This window comes from Schistocerca nitens, chromosome 8 (assembly GCF_023898315.1).
Source record: "Schistocerca nitens isolate TAMUIC-IGC-003100 chromosome 8, iqSchNite1.1, whole genome shotgun sequence".
In the NCBI taxonomy this organism is placed as follows: Eukaryota; Metazoa; Arthropoda; class Insecta; order Orthoptera; family Acrididae; genus Schistocerca; species Schistocerca nitens.
In genome coordinates this window covers 486,263,418-486,284,253 of record NC_064621.1, presented here as the reverse complement: position 1 = coordinate 486,284,253, position 20,836 = coordinate 486,263,418, and the positions used below count along the sequence as shown (strand labels likewise).

Below are 20,836 nucleotides of genomic sequence, written 5' to 3'. Positions count from 1 at the left end.
ATAATCAGAAAATAGAGGTTGGAACATATGAAATAAAGTATACTAAGTGACGAACACTGAATGGTTTACTGCAAAGAAAAATGGCTATTGGTTTTTAATCAGAGCAGGGGAATAACATGTATAGCAAACAATAATTGCAAGTGATGTCTGTCTGTGACAGTTTTTACAGAACAAGAATAAGATATGAGTTATTCTGTAACAGTTATTTTCATGAATATTTAACAGTCATGTTGGAATATTAACTAATTCACTAATATGTGGAATGGAATTGTCATAACAAAATCCAATATACATATGTAACAAAAAAAAAACATTGTAACAGTCATGGAATGAAAATAGATGACTTCTGCATGAAATCATAATACAAAACAGTAATAATAGGCAGTGTACTGGGAGACACAGTTAAAAAACTTTTTTGAAATATTAGTGGCCAGGGAGATATATATGGCATTTGTCACACAGTCTGTACAGGAACATGGCTAGTATTTCACTGCTTTGAAGTATCATACATTCCAATATTCTGATGATTTCTTTTTATCACAATATTGTTAATGAAATAACAATTGTACACACACAGGAGGTGCTATGCAGTTTCAATATGAAATATTTATCATTTACATTTTTGATTTTAATCACTATGTACAATATTATGAGGTTTTTGGATGGCAGTTTCAATATAGATAACTTCACATTTTTTTGTGAAGTGGTTGTGAAAGAATATCTGACACAACACTGCATTGGCAAGTACTTATTTCTAAAGAATCACATCAGTTATCAGGGTACATTAGTTCTTTGTAACCTGTTTTCACTTGTCTTTCTCTCCATTCATAAATGCTCCTTTGAGTCTTGGAAATTTCAGATCAAAATCTTTTTGGCAGCATAAAACACAAACACACGTACACATACACACACACACTTTCACAATAAATTAATGTCTGTGCTACCTGAGTGAACATGTGTAGCAACATTTTGTCTTAATTACCCAAAAACGATTACACTGCATCTTGTAGGCACTGCAGTGTTTTAAGGTGTCGACACAGGCATCACCTGAAACATTGTCATTGCAATTACATACTGGTAATCACAAATAAATATTGTTCAGTTATAAATATGGAGCAAAAGCAATAATTTCAATTGATTTTACAGTGATACATTCTTTATTCAGTAATTAAACCCTTACAAGTGAATTTTGCTTAGGATTTTTGAGATTAGTACACTTTTGTTAGTTTTCTTATATATGTGTTAACACTTAGTTCATTTAAGATTCTCTAGTTAGTTTGACTCCTGCAGAATGATTAGTCAATAAGCAAGAATAATACGATACAGGATGCTGTATTTATATGTACAATACCTTAGAAACAAACTTAATTTATTGCAAGTGTTTGTGGAGAAACATTCACCACATTGTAATTGTTAGTAACAACGAAACATGGACTCATGTGTATGATCAATTGGAAGGTTACTCAGCAAACAGTTATTGCAGGTAGCACCGCAACGATGGTGATGAGCCAATTTTGTTAGTGAACATACTGCAGTTTAAGAACTATCACTTCTTGAACACCACACCAAAGAAGCAACAAATGAAATGGTGGATGTTGCACTCCATAGTTATAAACAAACATAAAATACCACAATAACAAAAAGTCCAGGGTGGAAAAAAAAGAATGAAGAAAGGCAATCACTCACCTACAGATGTGTGTCATATAGACAAATATAACCAAACAAAGACTTTCAGCCATGAAGATGTTTTATATGAGGATGTAAACAAATATAATAGCTTAAAGAATTGACCAGGTTTTGAGGCACATTCTTTTGCCACTACATGTACACCACACAGGTATGTATGTTAGCTGAACATAATACATGAAAGAAAGGGAAGGTACTCACTCACCTATAACTGACAGATGTGAGGTGCATATAAACACTCAACAGAATAACAATATTTACTCTAGCTTTTGAGCTCTTGCTCTTTCTCTATTAGAAGTACTACATCACACACACAACCACACACACACACACACACACACACACACACACACACACAACACACAACACACACACACACACACACACAGCTGCAGCGAAACTGACTGTTGATTGTCAATAGCACCTGCCTGAGCAGATGTCTACTACTTAATAAATGCATATTGCACAAAAGCTTTGTGAGACATAGCAGTCATATTCAGCACTTATAACAAACTCAATTTTGACCACAAGCATTTGTTCCATTTCTTTAATCCTAACAAGTTTCAGTATTAAGCCATATTTAAAGGTACTAAATGAAGAAGAAAAAGCTTACACTGGGAAACATGTGAGTGAGAGCAATTGAACAGAAATGAACAGAAAATGTACACAGCACAACTTCCAGTCAACAAAATCCTATTGATACAAAGTACAGCATCAGATTTAATTATATGAAGGATAAGTGCCAACTGGCTTATGTGTGGCCATGGAATGATAAGAAAAACAGCTCCGCCAGGTAGCACTAGTCTACAAACATCACATTGACTTACAGTGAATAGATAATTATTTTCTGCAGTTATAAAAATAATAAGCATATATTTAACAATCATATGAGAACACTAGAGTATAAGTGTGCACTTAAAGTCTACAGAAGAACAAAAGACATTGCATGAAGTAGAATTTTGTTATACAATTATTTTATGTGCAACTTACATAAAAAATATAAAGAACATGACAAATACAAAAACAGCTAGAGACGAGGCCTAAGCCAACATATATGAAATGTTAATTGAGAGGCACTAGGGGTAATTTTTATTGTATTATGTTGCAGTTCAGTATGTAGTGCCTTGTACCAACTGAACTCACATTGATTGTAATAACAGCATGAATGATCTGAATCAATGCCTAAAAATTAAGATGAGCAATAAAAAACAGAATCAGAGGCTAGCTGTTGCTATTTAAGGTCATGTTGTCATAGGATTACATTCTCAACAATCATATGGTTGCTGTCTCATCGCCAAGGTGAACCATTCAATGCATAAAATCATTTTTGTAAAGGCAGTTTGCTAAGCTGATGGCTGGTTCATCTCATCAGTGAGACAATGATAACGATTGAGAAAGTAATTCTATGACATCAAGAGCTTAAATAGTGACAGCTAGGCTTTGATTACATTTTTTAGGCGTTGCTTTAATCTGCTCAGGTAGTTACTAGGAACTATGTAGGTTCAGGTGGTGCGAGGCACTATGTATCAATGTGCAGCGTGATGTACTAAAAAATACCCTTACTAGCCCCACTTAACATTTCATACACATTTGTTTTGGCTTTGTTTACAGCTGTTTTTATATTTTTTCATGTTCTTTATATTTTTACAAAATTTGTACACAAGATAGTTGTGTAACAAACTGTCCACTTCGTGCCTGTCTTCTGTTTGTCTATACATATCAAGTGCACACATATAAGGTAATGTGCCTATGTGATTGTAAAATGTACAATTATTATTTTTGTAAATGCAGAAAATGTGTATTCACTGTAATAAAATACCATCTTTGTATGTTAACACCATCTGGTGGAGATGTTTCTCTTGTCATTCCATGGTGATATGTAAGCCAGTTTGCATTTATACTCTGTACATTTAAATTTGATGTGGTACTTTGTATCAATAGAATTTTGGTGGGTACAAGTTCTTCTGTATACATATTGGTATTGCTCATATGTTTCTCAATGTGTGACCTTTTTTTATTTAGTTCCTTTGAAAATGGCTTAATGCTGAAATGCTTAAGGATTAAAGAAACATAATAAATACTTGGGGTCAAGAGGTGAGTATTATTATAAGTATGACTTATTACCTTCACCATACAGTGAATAATCTTCACTTACTACACTGTTTAATTAATGTTTGAGAAGGAAAGTCGCTACTCACCATGTAGTGGAGATGCTGAAACATGATAGGCACAAGAAAAAGATTCATACAATCATATCTTCTGGCCATTAAAGCCATTTTCTTGTGCATATCGTGACTCAGCATCTCTGCTATACGGTGAGTAGCAACTTTCCTTCTCTAATATTGTTACATTTCATCCTGGATCTTCCATTGTTTGATTTAATTAAGATTTTTATGTATGTAGTTTGCATATAACAACTCTCTACATAACAAGTTGAAATACAGTGTAAATAATTACTTTTGATTCAAGAAATTTGAAAAATATTTCAACATAACAAATGAAGCTGATCAGTTCAAAAATAAGACTGCTATATTATTTTCCACATGATTTAATTAATACTCTTTTCCCTTAACTTATAGCATAGCGATATCAACCATTGTTAGAGTCCTGAAAAATTCACATTTGCAATAAATGCAAATTCTCCCTCAAAATGTGAAATTATCTAATAAATCCTAATTAATTGTGAATTTTATCTAAATAAACAGTTTTATCAGATATAGTTTGAAACATCTTTATTTTCTGCATATTAATATCGAAAAAGTAACCAAATTTTGGTACAGGTCTTACACATCACCTGGTAAAGCCCAATTTGGAAAGATAATGTGCATAAGAATGTGTCTGCAAAATAAAAAATGCAGGAACACAACAATTTATCTGTGCACTAGATGCTGTACCAACTGTCGACAGTTGACTGGTTTGTACAAAACACACACCTCATAATACAAAACAGAACTCAGCTGTGGGACCTAGCATTTTTGAACAAATAAATGTATATGTTTGTCTGCTAGCTAAACTTCAAAATTTGGTATAAAGTGGACACTTAAATGAGGTAGTTTTGAAAAGTGATTGTGTCAAACACCAGTAGAGGTCAGGCCTGCACTACCACTTTTATGACACTGGCAACTCAGCAAGTAAATGTGTGGTAGCCATTACTGAATGTCTTGTGTTGTGTTTTGCTAATTGTTTCTTTTCTTATTTTTCAATGAGTGAAGCAACTAATTCTGGTCCATCACAGAGTTCGATTATGCCACTTGTAACCCTTGAAGGGATTGGCAATTCTTATCAGTGCCTGTCAAGTCTGCTTTCACAGAAAAACAGAACACGGTTACGCGGAAGTTGGGTGGCTGCATCATGAAAGGAAGGCAGAACTTATTTACCTGCACTGCATCCCTTCTGTTGCTAATAATTCTGGTTGGTTTACACTTGCATGCTGATTGCCAGTTTATAGTGTTACACTCTGCACTATAGCAACCAAAAAACAAAACCTGTCAACTTGACCATGCTGAAAGCATTTTTGTAACATGCAAACAGATTGCTGCTTACCATAAAGAAGACACATCAAGTTGCAGACAGGCACAATTAAAAGAGACTTACATAAAGCTTTCGGCCACAGTCTTCATCAGCAAAAGTGTATGTGTCTCTCTTTTACTGATGAAGGCTGTGGCCAAAAGCTTTATGCAAGTGTCTTAATTATTCCTACGTGAAGTTTCCATTGTTTGAACATGCAAACAGAGTTATGTTTGGTTCTATTTCTATTTCGGTTCTACTTCTACTCTAAGTACCTTCTCTTTTCTATGTGTAGTATTGTCAAGCATGGTTTGCACAGCTGCGAATGCTCACTAATGATTAATATTTATATTCTGTAGATTTTGTAATTAATGAATTTGGTGGGGAAAGAAAAATAATGTCAATAACCATCTTAAATCAGAGACGCACTTTGTTCACCAGCAAGAAAATGCTGCTGCTTCTCAGCAGAAACCAACATTTGGTGAAAGCTTAAATAGAGCCAAAAGAAGAAAGCAAAGACCATTTTGGAGAAAAAAAAATGCTGTCAAAGCTTTTGCAAGAGCAAACATTCTAGGCAAACAGCTTCCCAATCACAACTTATTTTAATTCAATTTCAAATCACAAAGACTTCATAATAGATGCAGATTTTGGCAAAAATAGATGCTACATTTTCAGGTCCCTAGCCCATTGCACAATGTTTAGACAGTATAACAGCCAGTGTCACTCCTGTACATGTGGGATAGCAGCGTGTTTCCTTTTGTGAAGAAGGCTCTGGCTGAAACTAGTGTGCAAGTATCTTTTTGTTGTGCCTGTCTGTGACTCAACATTTCAACATAGCAGTCATGTTTGTGAGATCTGCATGCTTGTGTGAACATGTGTGTGTGTGTGTGTGTGTGTGTGTGTGTGTGTGTGTGTGTTTGTGTGTGTGTGTGTTAGTGTGTGTTAGTGTGTTTTAGTGTGTTTTAGTGTGTGTTAGTGTGTGTTAATGTGTGTTAGTGTGTTAGTGTGTTTCTGTATTTCCTTTTCTGAAGAAGGCTTTGGCTGAAAGCTAATGTGCAAGTGTATTTTCACTGTGCCTGCCTGCAACTCAATGTGTCATCTTCACAGATAACAGCAATCTATCTTTTCCTTACATTGCTATTCCAACCTGGAATTTCCATTGTTTAATTTTAATGTGATTAGCTTTATAAATGTGGTTGAATCAAATTTTTCTCTTAACTTCCAGTCAACTGCTTGTAAAGGTGAAGGTCAATGGATATGTGTTCATACACAGCAGCTATGCAACATAACTGAGGTAGCACCAACTTGCTTCAGACTAGCATCATAATGGAATCTATGTACCACAATGAATGCTCATTTTTGCTAAATAGATTTGTTATTTACTTTGGCTGCACTGTCCCCAAAGATAATGGGAGGTAGTTCCATTTTCTGGCTCTAGATGGGACAACCGGCCCGAGTAACTGCTGTGTCATCCTCTGCCAATGACATCATTGCCATGTGAGCAGCATACCACCCTCCTGGCCGTTTTTGGGTTCATTGAGCTTGGAAATGCTACAACTCGGTCAAGTAGCACCTCAGTTGGCCTCACAAGGCTGAGTGCACATTATTTCAGTCCTCGGAACAAGGAAAAATTCCAGGCAGTACCAGGTCCCTCCCATGGCAATCAGCTGCACTGCCCACACAGGTACAGGCAGACAATGGGACATAAGGTATTCAAAATAAGTGGTATATTTGTTCTCAAGTCAATGCAATAGGACTTACTTTCAGGTTCAAAATATGGTGAACTGGGCCTCATGATTAATTTATTTACATGTTGATTCCAATTTAGGCTTTTGCCCAACTGTACTCAAAGAATTTTTACACATAGTACCATGTTTAATGTATGGCATCTGTAAATCTATTTATTTTACCAAAATATTTTGTAAATGAGAATTATGCACAGACACATCACTATTAGATAACTTCATATGATGCTTGTTATGCCTAGATAGTTTAATAAATGAAAACTAACTAGGAAAGATGACATTCATATTAATAGAAAGTGGTATTTGTTTGATGTAAATATTTTGATTTATGTAGGTTACTGAGCAATCGGTAATGAGAATTGCTGCAAGAATGAGGTGTAGCTAATCATGACTGCTACACAAGTACATATCAGTCATAATAATCTGTCATATAAATCATATACAACCAACAATTTTGTGAACACTGGAATGACACAAATTAGCAATTATAGAAATATAATAATATGTTTTCAAACTAAAACTTAGCTTTTGGAGAATTCAATGTTCCCACTAAATAAAATTTGTTTTAGTACAAGTAGGCTGATCTTTCTGTAGATGAAATACACTAAAATTTATACTTTTATAACTAAGATCTTACAAACAACATGACAATATAGCAGTACTAATAATGAAATTATTTTTCAAGCACCTATAATTAAAAGCAGGAATTTTACTGTCCTACAGGACTTTGATCAAAATGAAAATTATGAAGTGAGGCACATAAAATGATTATATTAATTATTAAGCAGAAGCATCAGCTAGTATGTACAGCCAGAACAGTTACACTAAATCTCACTAACAGTGCTGTGATTGTAGTAAAATTAACATTGTTCTAACTTGTATCTCTGTGAGTGCAAAGTGGATTATGCTGAATTATGATGTGTTTACTGTTACAGCACAATGTGCAGTCTCCCAAGTTATTTAAATCTAACTGACTAGCTATTCCACACCTTTTTTACACTGGTTTCTGACTAGCAGCCTGCTGTATCTGCATATTGTATTTAGCTTATGTTAATATCCATGCATCTTCCATATAAAACGTTCTCTTTTATTACAAAAGTTACAGCATTAATATTGTCACTTTGCAAATGTATTAGGGGCAGTTTTTCATTTCAGGTTTTGTTAATTACACAACAGCATCACCTAAATACACATGCAAGCACAATTCAGTTTACTTCTTCACAAAATGTCACATACAGCTTGTGTGAAATAATATTGAAGTTAGGATATTAATGAAAGCAATTGGTATTCCACAGGGAGGAACAAGGTAATAAAGAATCAGGTAGTTCAACAACCAGCAAGCAATCATGCAGTGCAACCAAATTCTGAAATTTGTTAGTTGAGGTTATAAGAAAATTTCAGAGAATTACTTTTAACATTCAGTTATAGGTATGAATAAATTTAGAAGTGACCATGATCAACTTGAACATATATTTAGATACCGTTTTAAAGAAGTAATGAAAATCTACTGACACAGCTACTGAGTAGAAATACTGTCTTATTTGGAGCATATATCAGTAATGTGATTTACGTAATATGATCTATGGCATACGAAATTGTAGAATTTAATTCAGAAATTTTATATGGTTTGATACAGGCTTATTAAGTTGTTCACTACAGCAAAACATTGCAGGCAACTTGGAATCAAGTGAAGTGTAAGAATATTGTAAAAGAAACTCGCCTACAAACAGTGGCCATCAGGAGGCAACACAACCAAGTAGTTGGCATGAGTGGTGCCTCCAACAGAGCTGCATTAGCAGTACTGCTGTTGCTGTTGCTGCTGCTGTCTCTGCTTCACCAGCACATCACCACACTGTTGCCACATGGTGTCACAAGAGCCTCAAAGAGTCCTGCAGCGCCGCCGGCCCCGGTGCCGACTGCAGCGCCTCAACTTGCGATTTTTTTCTAGCACAATGCGATCTCTTTTAGGTTTCATGCAGGGTAAGTTATAGTAGGCTTAATCTTAGGGAATTAAGAAATCTAATAATGCAGCTCATAACTTCTATGTAAAGACTCAGACATGACATGTTCATTTTGAGATATTCAACTCATTGGTAAGATACAGTTTGTAGATAACTGAAGGAATATCAAATACACAGTTCAGTTAGTGAAAAATATGAGCATAGCCTTTCTGAAACAGAATTCTGGTCATACAAACAAATAATGAGCACAGAAAAAAATTGAATACTGTTATGCCACTTTGCAGAGACTGTGGAGAATTGCACACAGTTCAATGACAGTCTGAAGTCAACAACACTATACAACACATAATATTCCAAAAAGATGCATTAACATCACACAGTACTTATTATGGACTAATTATAAAATGTCATAAAATGATATTAGCCACGGCAGAATATCACACAAAACATACTTATGTTAAAATTCTGTTAAAATGTTCTGTACAATTTGAGTTTGTACTTTTGGAACAATAAATTAAGAAACAGATGTCATGCCTTTCCTCAGGTGGTGTTATCCAACAAGAAAAGTTAATCATAAAATGGTAAGATGTTGCAACACAAAACTGTGATATCAGTATGAATATCAGGTTTATAGATGTACCTCATTTAAAAATTAATTCCACTTCTGTGTTGAAGTTGTACAAGTAATAATTCCAAACACAAATCCTGAACAGATAGAAATGAAAACAGCTATTAAATGTGCATGAAATGTTGATATAGAACTACAGATTTTGTATTAGCATCTAGTACAAGGGTGATTCAAATATAAATGGTAATTGTGCCAGTGTACTGTGCAAGCAATTCCATGTGTGATGGATTAAGGGGCTGAAGGTCTGTGTATTAAGGAGGGGGAATCAGCTTGGTTTGCTGCTGCACCCTGTTCTGGCTTCACTACAGTCATTAGTATACAAGCGGTTCCTTCATCTGTTGCACAACATATTATGATAAAGTTTTTAAACCATGAAGGGGTCAAACCCTCAATAGATTTTAACTCGTATGAAGGCACAGTTAGGGTGCTGCACTGTTCCAGAGCTAATGTTTACTTGGGCCAGTCAATTTAAGGGCGACCAATAAAGTATAGTAAATGAGGGTCATATTCAATGCCCCAGGCCATGTCTCACAGATGGCAACAGCTGGCTTTTTATGAGCTTACTCAAGGTGATTGCCATGGGAATGTTGAAGAAATCACAACAGAAGTGGGTATCAACACTGGAAGAGTTCATTAAGGTTATGACTTTTTAACTTTTTTCAAAATATTAACTTTCCTGATGTTCATTTGATGAATTATTACCTATATGTTACTTTTTTAGTATTATTTTGGTCTGGTCATGTAAAAACCTCCCACACCCAATATAATTTCATTTCTTTGGTATAGGAAAATAGCACATTACATTTATTTGGAGCAGAGATTCCACAGTTACCATTTCAATAGTGTTTATTTTATTGTATGGTTTAAACATGTTGCTTAAAACTAAATGTTCCAAATCAGTAGTAGAGTTGGCTGGAAAGATATAGACAAGAAATTTTACAACAACTAAAAAGTGCCATCTCAACATACTAGAAATGAAAAAGGATATGAATGAGATTCTGTGCAAAAGTCTTTGGACAGAGACATCATTGGTTGATTTTTGGGGTTGCATGAAAAACTCAGAGAGTGAGCTGACTGTATAAAGAAAATACCATAAGAAATAGTAAAACTCTGGAAAAAGATGAGCTTTTCTTTCTACACATAAAATGCATGCAAAGGCTGAGAAACTCATGAAAGTGTTCCAAAATCATAGAAAGTGGAGGAAAGAAGTGTTTGAAAAGAATCTTACTAATATTTTCGGTATTATAAAATTGAGTGAAAACTGACTTTGCACCTGAAGGCAAAAAACTTTACAGAAGACAAATTGAAACAGGAGGCCAAGTGGGATATGTTGTTGTTGTTGTTGTTGTGGCCTTCAGTCCTGAGACTGGTTTGATGCAGCTCTCCATGCTACTCTATCCTGTGCAATCTTCTTCATCTCCCAGTACCTACAGCAGCCTATATCCTGGTATATACTACTGAGAAAGTGGTTTTTATGACAATGATCCATCCTTCAAAAAGTCAAAGGAACTCACAAGATCAGCCAACAAGTCAAGTGCAAGAGTTCAGTAATAGTAGCACTGTGGGGGACAAGGGTAGTGGAAGCAGCATTGGTAGAGATATTCGGAAAACAGTCCTACTATGAAACAAGAGTGTCAACCTACAAAATCAGCATCCCCATTCCTATCAAAAGTGTCTCCATCAACAAGAAAAGCATCAAAAGTTTTTCAAAACTTGGCTGCAGATGAAACAGATGTACCTACACCATCACAATCAGGGATTTGGCACCATGTGACACAAAATGTAGAAATCAAGAACTAGCTCAAAGAACTTATTGGTGAAAAGGAATTCTGCTTTCATTTTTATGGAAAGGAAACTAAAAACAGAGAATATCACGTGGTCTGTCTGAGGAAATCTGTAAGAACTCTGCATCTAGAAATTTTGGCTTGTGAAAACAGGTCAACTGAGGATATCTTTACCAAACTGCAGGCCCTCTTAGATGAATACGATGTGTGAAAGAGAGTCAAAATGATTATTTTGGACATCACAGCAGTCAATACAGGGCAAAAATGTGATGTAGATGTTAGATTCCAGAGACAGTTCAGAAAAAAGGTCTACAAGAGTGTGAGTATATAGGGTGTAAACATAATATTCTTGACCTGGTTCTACAGCACTTGATGGATTCCTTGTTCCCAACAAAATCACAGTCAACCAGCATCAACTACCAGTTCACTGAAGATGTTTTCACAGGATATGAAGACTTGCTACTGGCTCAGAAAACACACTGACACATTAAAATTCAGGATGGAGAGATGACTTCAGGTTTCTTTGTCAACTCTATGAAGGATACAATTTCTATCAGGAGGATAAAAAATGCCCTCCAATCAAACGGCAGAAGCACCATTCCCTTCAAGTGCCTGGTGGAGTTCGTGGGCAACCTTTCCAATGATTCCATATTTTCTCCTTCCGAAATAGAGATCAGCTCAAAGATACTTGTAACTTCATCGCAAGTGCATGGGCAAAGATACGGTTTTTAAATCAGCATTATTTAGAGGACACATACAATGAGCTGCACACCACTGAATCCAAATTGAAGTGCAGTAAGGCTTTACAATCTTTTTCCACTCACTGGGAAAATGAACAACATGTGCTTGATTGTCTCAATCAAGTATGGTGGCCAAGTGACCTGGTAAAGCAGATGCAAGAGCTTCACAACATTTGTAAAAATGACAAATATTTTATCAGCAAGGTCATACACAGTAATTCACAAATTTAAAACCTTCTTGTAATTTACTATACACTATGTTTCGTTCTTTTATTCTTGGATGAGTACAATGCATGGACGAGTGTCAAAATGATTATTTTGGACAGCACAGCATTCAATAAAGGGCACAAAAGTGGTATAGTTGCTAGACTCCAGAGAGAGTTCACACAAAAAGGTCTAGAAGAGCCCAAGTTTATAAGGTGTCAACATCATATTCTTGACCTGATGCATTCCCTGTTCCCAACAAAATCATAGTCACCCAGCATCAACTACCAAGTCACTCAGAAAAACAGAAGGCTTCAGTTGTGTAAATGGTTATTCAATAAATGCATAACACCAAATTACCATGTACATTTGAATCACCCTTCTAAGTATATAATTTAAGAAGTGAAGATAACAATTCGTTAAACAGTAGAGGTGCTCAGTCGTCGATAGGTACCTACACAATTCTGAGACCTCTGTTAACTCTTTGTACAAATCACTTTTCTGAGTTAGAGAGTCCACATTCTCATTCTCTCTCTCTCTCTCTCTCTCTCTCTCTCTCTCTCTCTCACTCACTCATATTCAACAGTTACACTGTTCCTGCTGCTACATTGTACCACAATGCTGCTCGACTGACGTGAGTGGTTGTGCCAGGTGGGGGAAAACAAGGGGCATAAGAAGGCAGGGAGTGGACAGAATGGTTGAGAAAGGGTGGCTAATAGTCTGCAGAGAGAGAGAGACAGAAAATACACAAGGTAGGAAAGTGCAACTGGTGAGCTTGTTATGGTCATAGGCAGGAGGTGTTGAGTGTTGTACATGATGAATTGGAGTGGGGGAGGGATAGAACAGAGGAATGGGAGACATTGAGGAAGAGAAAGTGGGTGCAAGATCAGTGAAGTTAGGATACAGGCACTCGAATGGAGGTGGGTGTGGGGCAAGGACTAACAGACATTAAGGTCAGCCTTTGGCCCACACCTACCTTCACTGCTGCAGTCTCCCCTTCCTCTGTTGCATCCTTCCCTCCAAATCCATTCTTCCACATCACTGTGTGCTGCACACATCACCTCTTGTCTGTGGGCATAATGAGATCACCATTGCCATACTCTCATCCCATACTTCTGCTCCATCTCCTTTGATCATGCCACATGATGCAAACACCCCCCCTCCCCCCCCCCCTTTCTCAGTGGAGTTGCAGTGTTGGCAAAATGTAGTCAGATGAGACAACATAGCTGTAGAGCAAAGTGTGAGTGCATATGCGTGTTCATTTATGTGGATACTATAGCTCTGAAAAAAAATTTATCTGAAAGCTAGCAAAGTTCTCAATCTTGCTTATCTGTATCTTGATGACTCAGCACCTGCACTCCTTAAATTATTTACACTCACCATGACTTTCTATTTCCAGCTTAGCAAGTATTTTATTTTTGTTAGAAATATAATAATAATAATAATGTTATAACTAAAACTAATGTCAGCTCCAGTATCCCTTTAAACCAAAAGAGCTCGAGATCACTGAATACAGTTACAAATAGATTATGTTGCAATATTGTACCTCAGTTACAGAGAAATAACTGATGTCCAGTTGAAAATGGTGCAAGTATAGAATCAGATCATTAGCTGAAGAGAATTACACACACACACACACACACACACACACACGGCTCAAAGGGCGAATGGTACTGAATGACTGCTGTGTCAACCTCAGCCCTTAGGTATCACTGGAAGTAGATATGGAGGGGCATGTGGTCAGCACACTGCTCTCCTGGCAATTGTCAGTTTTCATGACAAGTGCCACAACTTCTCAATCAAGTAGCTCCTCAACTGCCCTTACAAGGTCTGAGTGCACCCTGTTCGCCAACAGCATTGGGAAGACTCTGATGGTGACCCATCCAAATGCTAGCTGAGTCTGATAGCGCTTAACTTCGGTGATCTGACAGGAACTAGTGTTACCACTGCAGCAAGGCCACTGGCCCAAAGAGAATTACAGTGAAACTAAAACCACAGCCAGCAAAGGAACTACCAATCTACACAATAGCAAGATCTAACCGTTATTCAAAGAAGTGGTGCCAAAAAATGCAGGAAATTGGCAGTAACTAAAACTTACAAGAGCAGCATGGGAACTAATCTCATTGTGAAAACAGAGGGAATGCCCTCAGAGGATTGAGGAAAGTCAAGTGGCATTAAATCATGACACTAAACATGTGATCATTAGAATAGTAGAAACAAAATATGTTTGAAAATTTGGAAAGAGATTGTCAGAATTATAAGACAGATTAAGGCTAAATATGAGAAGAAACAGTTACTAGACACTGTGGAAGATAAAAAATATCTCCAAGACCAAAAGTGTAGGATATTGACAAAGATGAAATCATCAATTAAAACAAAAGAATTAAAAAAATGATACCTGGAGAGATGCCTTAATTACTGCAGAAATGCTTAATTTATTGGGAGAAACTGAATTGCTGCACAATTGCTTAGTTCAGTTCGTCAAACATTGCAAAAGAAATCTTGGGAAAAAATGGCAAACATGACATATTCCACAAGACTTTAAAATACAATGAATGGACCCCTTGATGGAAAAGGAGACAGAACTGCGATAACTAAAGAGAAATATTATTATTACTAGTAACATACAAACTTGTCTCACAATGTTTGTTTGACAGAGCTCAATGACAACTTCAGCCCATATTCACCAGGTGCATTTTGTGGACAGCAATTATGAACTTGAAATTAATCTCAGGGCATAAAAAGATTTAAGGAAGAAATGGAGTGTGCACATTCACTGACCTCATAAGCACAGGATTAAGATGTTCATGACTCATTATTACAAATTTTGAATAAATGAGGTGTAGAAGATGTAGAACACAAAATTCTTGCAATCATAAAATAGATGCTCAGAATAAAATTCAGGGTAAAATTCCTGACACTTTCACAATTAAAATAAGCCTATCTTTGACTTCATGGTTGAGAAAAGTAATGAAAGAGTAAAAAAATCAAACATTCTGGCTTTAAAACTAAACATTTAGTCACATTACAGAAAATAAGAGGAAAATCATAGACACACTGACTTGCAGATAATCCTGTAGTCTTGACTCTTGACATTACAACAGTCCAAAAGCTGATTATAGATTTCATTCCGGAAGACAAGATAAATTATTTGCAAAAAGCAAGCATCAAATATACGGAAACAAAACGTAACAAAATCAAGTGGATTGAACAGTTTATGTGCTTTAGTGCTATAATTTAGGAAAATGGAATGAGAAAGAAAACAAATGGAGTTAGATGAAAAAAGAAACAGTATGTTGACTCGCTTCTAAAACATTGTTGTGTCATAAAACCAGAATGTCTCTGGGCTTCAGAAACACTTATTTTGAACAGGAAAGCAGCTATGACAAACACGGAGAAAAAAGAACAAAAATTACGGAATTCCTGAGACTAAAATGCATATGTGATCAGTTTCAGGTTAAGACATAATCAACATGTCAAGCTTCACAAAGAGTAATTGAAATAGGAAAGCAGATGTCAGAAACAATGAGCGAGCATAAAGAAAATGCAGTATTTTTAAAATTTCTGGGACCAGGCTATGACAGAATCAAGAGGTCAAATGGCACACAAACATTAACAGTGACATTACAAAATACAGATTAAAATTTTACACCCAGGTAAACTCTTAAGACAAATAGATGAACTTTATGAAAACAGGAATAAAGCAAAAACAGACACCATGAAAAGGATAGGATACACAAGCAAACATTTGGAAAAGGGAAATTTTTCAGTCAAAATTTCATCAAGTTGATCAGGAAGAAAACGAAGCAAGAAGACTGGGGCAGCAATGGACTGGTGATGAACTGTGCAATTCACAACCAGAATACTAGAAGTAAAATTAGTTTCCAGATAAACTGTAACGTTACTTACCTAGGGCTCAGAATGAAGTTTTGTATCCTAATACAAAATTCTATGACAGGTTGCTGGTAGACATTATGCAGGAAACTGCCAATCCCCTAACATAAAATTAGTCATAAATTGTTGCTAATATATTTACAAAAGTAGCCTACAGTGGCTGCTCCTGCCTGATAATGTATAACTTGACTCATTACACATTCCTGAATGCTCTCCATCATCATAGGATTTACAGGATGTAGTGTGTGAATGAATGAATGCAACTTGATCTGAACCAAGTAAACAAGCAGGCAGCAGAATAATCAAAGCAATAGGGGCACAGAGAAAAGCCAGCTAATGTTTCTAAGTACTTCTCAACGGTTTTTTTTTTCACAAAAAGTAAAGACCATCAAAAGTAAGTCAATAGCAGTAGCTTAAAAACACCTTCTGTATGCTGCTTTTCAATTACTACAATTTATATAAAGCTGCTGTGAAAATGGTCACCACAAGAAACTTGTAATATCAAAAAGTATTTTTAGATGAACAGTAGCATTATATATTTACTGATAACTGAAATGGCAGCACATGGAACACAGGTTGTACATACACACACATTTAAAAAAATGCTTACATCTTTAAATTTTGAAATCATTTAGAACTCTTTCACCACAGAAAATTTTAATAAAATACTGAATAGGAAATAATGATATAATGATAATGTGGAGTGTAAAACATATATAATAGAAAGAGGTACAGCAGTGGCTGCAAACAGAGGGATGCAGCAGAAAAAGCCAAATGCAAATAAAAAGTTGGGGAATGAATATGAAATGAACAAGTAGTTGTTTCAGGGTTAGTCACATCTTTCGCATTTGCAAGCACAGGTGTTGGGAAGGAGAATCCTCCTGAACGTGCAGCACATACACTGATGAGCCAAAACATTATGACCTCCAGCTTAATAGCTTCTTTGTCCATCTTTGGAATAAAATACTTCACTGATTCTGTTTATAAGGGTCCGACAATTTGTTTCTAAGTTTGTAGAAGTATGTAGCATTAGAGGTCTATGGACAGGTCATGTAATTCACATAAATAATGGGCCACCGATTTGCATATGTGGTGGCGGTGACTGAGATGTATTCCAGAGAATTTACATCAAGCAAATTTGGTCACCAAGATATCAACATAAGTTCACTATAATGCTCCTCAAACCACTGTAGCACGGTTTCGACTTGAGACATGGACATTTATACTGCTAAAAGATGATACCACCATCGGAAAAGACATTAAGCATGAAGCATTGCAGCTGGTTCACATCTGTCAGGTTCCATGCAAGCACAGAAGAATGTCTCCCATACCACAATCCTGCTCCCACCAGCCTGCGCCCATAGTATGCTGCATGTTTTAAGTCACCATTCACCTCAATGATGGTGTTTGTGGAGACAACCACCAATCCAGCGTAGTAAAAAAGTAATTCACCCACAGAGATGAAACATTTCCATTGAGTGACCGTTGAATCCCAATGATTCCATGCCCACTGCAATCATAACTGATGATGTCATTAGGTTAACATGTGAATACATAGGGGTGGTCTGCAGAAGAGCTCCATGTTCAACAATGTAATATGGATGAAGTGCTCCAAATCACTTGTGCGTGCACCAGCATTGTGCTCTTTTGGTAGAGATGCCACAGATCACCATCTATCCTACTTCATAGAGTCGATAACCTTCTGAACCCACATTCTGTGAAGAGTCATGCACTTCCAACCATTTGGCACCTAGTGGTAGTTCCACTGTCCTTGTACTTCTTTCTGTAGATGCTGAACATCTGACTAGCTTTTCTATTTTTGAGATATTTGATCACAGGCTCTGCATAATAATAATCTGCTCTTTGTCAAAGTTGCATGTCTCTATGGATGTGGTGATGCTCCGTCTGAGTCTGCTCTGCTTACATACTTTTGTTACCATGTCACATGCCCACAGCACCACCAGGTGGCACAATATCAATCATTATACCAAAATGACCAATGACCCTTCAGTTCCATGCTGTCCTAGGCATTTAGCCCCTGGCTGTCTAGCTATCAGAAAAGTAGAATATGACTCAATGCAAAGGGAAGGTATTGTTTGTCCTCCTTGCAGTCTGTGGTCATCACTTCTCCATCTAAAACTAAGAAATGTGGTGCATGGTGCCCAAGCAGTGATTATCATTTACTTAATGCAAGGACAATTCCAGATGACTACCCAGCGCTCCTGTTAAGAAGAGATTACTACTATGCTCTACATGGCATGACTGTATTTACTGTGCTGGACTATGCAACAGTCAACAGAAATTCCTCTGACAGACAACCATATTTTGAAAACAATCATAATCATACCATTTGGCTTGTTTGAGAAACTCTTCATGATATTTATTTTATGCAATGGTGCTCAGTCTTGGTAAAGGTTCATTGACCCCATGTTGTGCGGTCGTCATTCTGTTTTGCATACCTAGATCAGAACCTTGTTTTTCCCAGCCACTGCAAAAACAGCACCAGCGGCACTTGGCAGTAATTTGCAAATGGTTAGTATAGCACAGCATGGTGTTAAATACTGTCCAATGGGTTACTGGAAAAGCAGATTACCTTCTTAGGTCATCTAATTTCACCAGTAGGGTCATTGCCACTATGCAAGAAAGTAGATAGCATCGTGAAGATCCCATAGCCAGGAACCATTCAATAATTACACATTTCTTTGGAATGCTGAATTTTTTCTGGTGTCTTCTGCCCCACTCAGCCAAGTTGGAAGAACCAAAGACTACAGCACTTTCTAGACCTATAGCTATGTAAATTCACTGATCCAATGGACAGATGCAATGAGCTCTGCTTTTGAGGCAGTGAAGCAAGCATAGTAAACTCTGAGTGTCTGGCGCACCATACATTGGATGCAGCTCTTGAATTGGTGGTTGATGCTAGTCAGACTGCTGTCAGTGCAGCACTGTAACAGCAAGTCAATGGAGTTTGGTGACCACTCACCTTCTTCTCACATGGTCTCTCCCCTTAATTACAAAAATGGAGCACTCATGATAGTGAGCTTCTGGCTGTCTATGAATCAATCAAGTACTTTCACTCCCCCTTGGAAACCAAAGGATTTGCAATATCTACAGATCACATGGTGCTTGTCAGTGCCTTATGACAGAATAGCAACAAATGTTCACCACAATAGTATAACCATCTGGAGTTCACTGCCCAGTTCAGTATTGACAACCGTCACATTTCAGTGGTCGCCAACTATCTGTCTTGAGTTAGCACTTTAACAAATGTTACTGATTTTGTCCCAACTTGGAAAGGCAAAAGAATGTGATCAGGGACTGGAAAAATTACTGGCTGATGCGTCAGCAACTCTTCCATTACAAATGGTCAACATTCCTGGTTCAGACATGAAACTATATTGCAACATTTCAAGTGCAAGGTCTCGTCCTTTTAGCCATCCACATTCCACAGATGTGCTTTTGACAGCCTTCACGGTCTATGCCACATTGGCATCAGATCATCAACTCATCTGGTTTCAAAACGTTCTGTCTGGCCTGGTATGCAAAAGGATTATCACAAGTGGGTGGGTGTGTGCCTTCAGTATCATTGCAGTTCGATATTCCGTCATGTGCATGCACCAGTTGGAGATTTTCCAGATACAACAACATGCTTCACACATGTGCACATGGACACAGTAGGGCCACTTTCCTGTCAAATAGTCCTGCTACTTATTAACTGCAATTGATGTTTCACACATTGGCCAAGAGCTAAGCCAGCTGACAATAGATCAGCAGAATCCTAGTCTTGCCTTTCTGTCAAACTGGGTTATGCACTTCACCTAACTGCTGCACACCACCATGGGCCATGGCCAACAATTCCAGTAGGAGTTATTTACTCAAGTTAGTAAATTCTGTGGTGCTCTCCAACACTGGACAAGCAGCTACCACCCAGCAAGCAATGGTACAATCAAATGTTGGCACTATTCTTTAAAGGCTGAACTGATGATACTAAATGGACAACTGTGTAACCCATGAGCTTTCTTGGTCTTTGCACCACATACACCCTGGACTTAAGATTCATTGCCAGTAGAGCTTGTGCGTGGCAGAGCACTTCAACTGCCTGGTGACTTCATCAACCTAAGTTCTATACAACTACCTGACCATGACCACACAGACTTCATTTATTGCTTAAGGAAACGTACTGCACTTTTTCACACCTGTCAAGCATCAAGACATGAAACAACACCTACGTATGTGAATCATACACCTACATATGTGAATCATAACCTGCAAACACGTACGCGTATCAGACAATATCAAATCACTGCTACAATCCCATACAAAGGCCTGTATTGGCTTATCAAAAGATGAGCACGAACTATGGGTATACTATTAAATGGTAAGGCTACTAAATTATCAACTGACAAAGTGAAACCTGCATACATGTTGCCAATGTTCGTGCTGCAAAACCACTCACAGCCTAAAGCACAAGCACAACCGTCTGAAGCAGACTCACTGCCCGAACATGTTCTGGATGTTGAGTGCACTTTCATGTATGTAAGATTTTTGGATTAAGCCCTACTTTAACCATGAAGGGGGCTGATGTAGCAGTCAAGATTGTTGACTGTTGTGTTTGTCGCAGTTGTGAGAGCCATGAGAGGCACTTTTCTTTGACACTGGCAGCTAATTTGCTCCCAGATCTTGACTA

The 20,836-nt window shown here is 37.1% G+C and overlaps 1 protein-coding gene across 1 annotated transcript in view; it reads right to left on the bottom strand.

The window, feature by feature from the left end:
* Positions 1-378: 378 nt before the first annotated feature.
* LOC126198725 (A disintegrin and metalloproteinase with thrombospondin motifs 7-like) overlaps positions 379-20,836 on the bottom strand; it is a 673,695-nt gene continuing 653,237 nt past the window's right edge. The window contains exon 18 of the mRNA XM_049935245.1: positions 379-1,047. Within this exon, the coding sequence (XP_049791202.1) occupies positions 941-1,047 (107 nt within the window). The 3' untranslated portion in view covers positions 379-940. The remainder of the gene's footprint in view (positions 1,048-20,836) is intronic.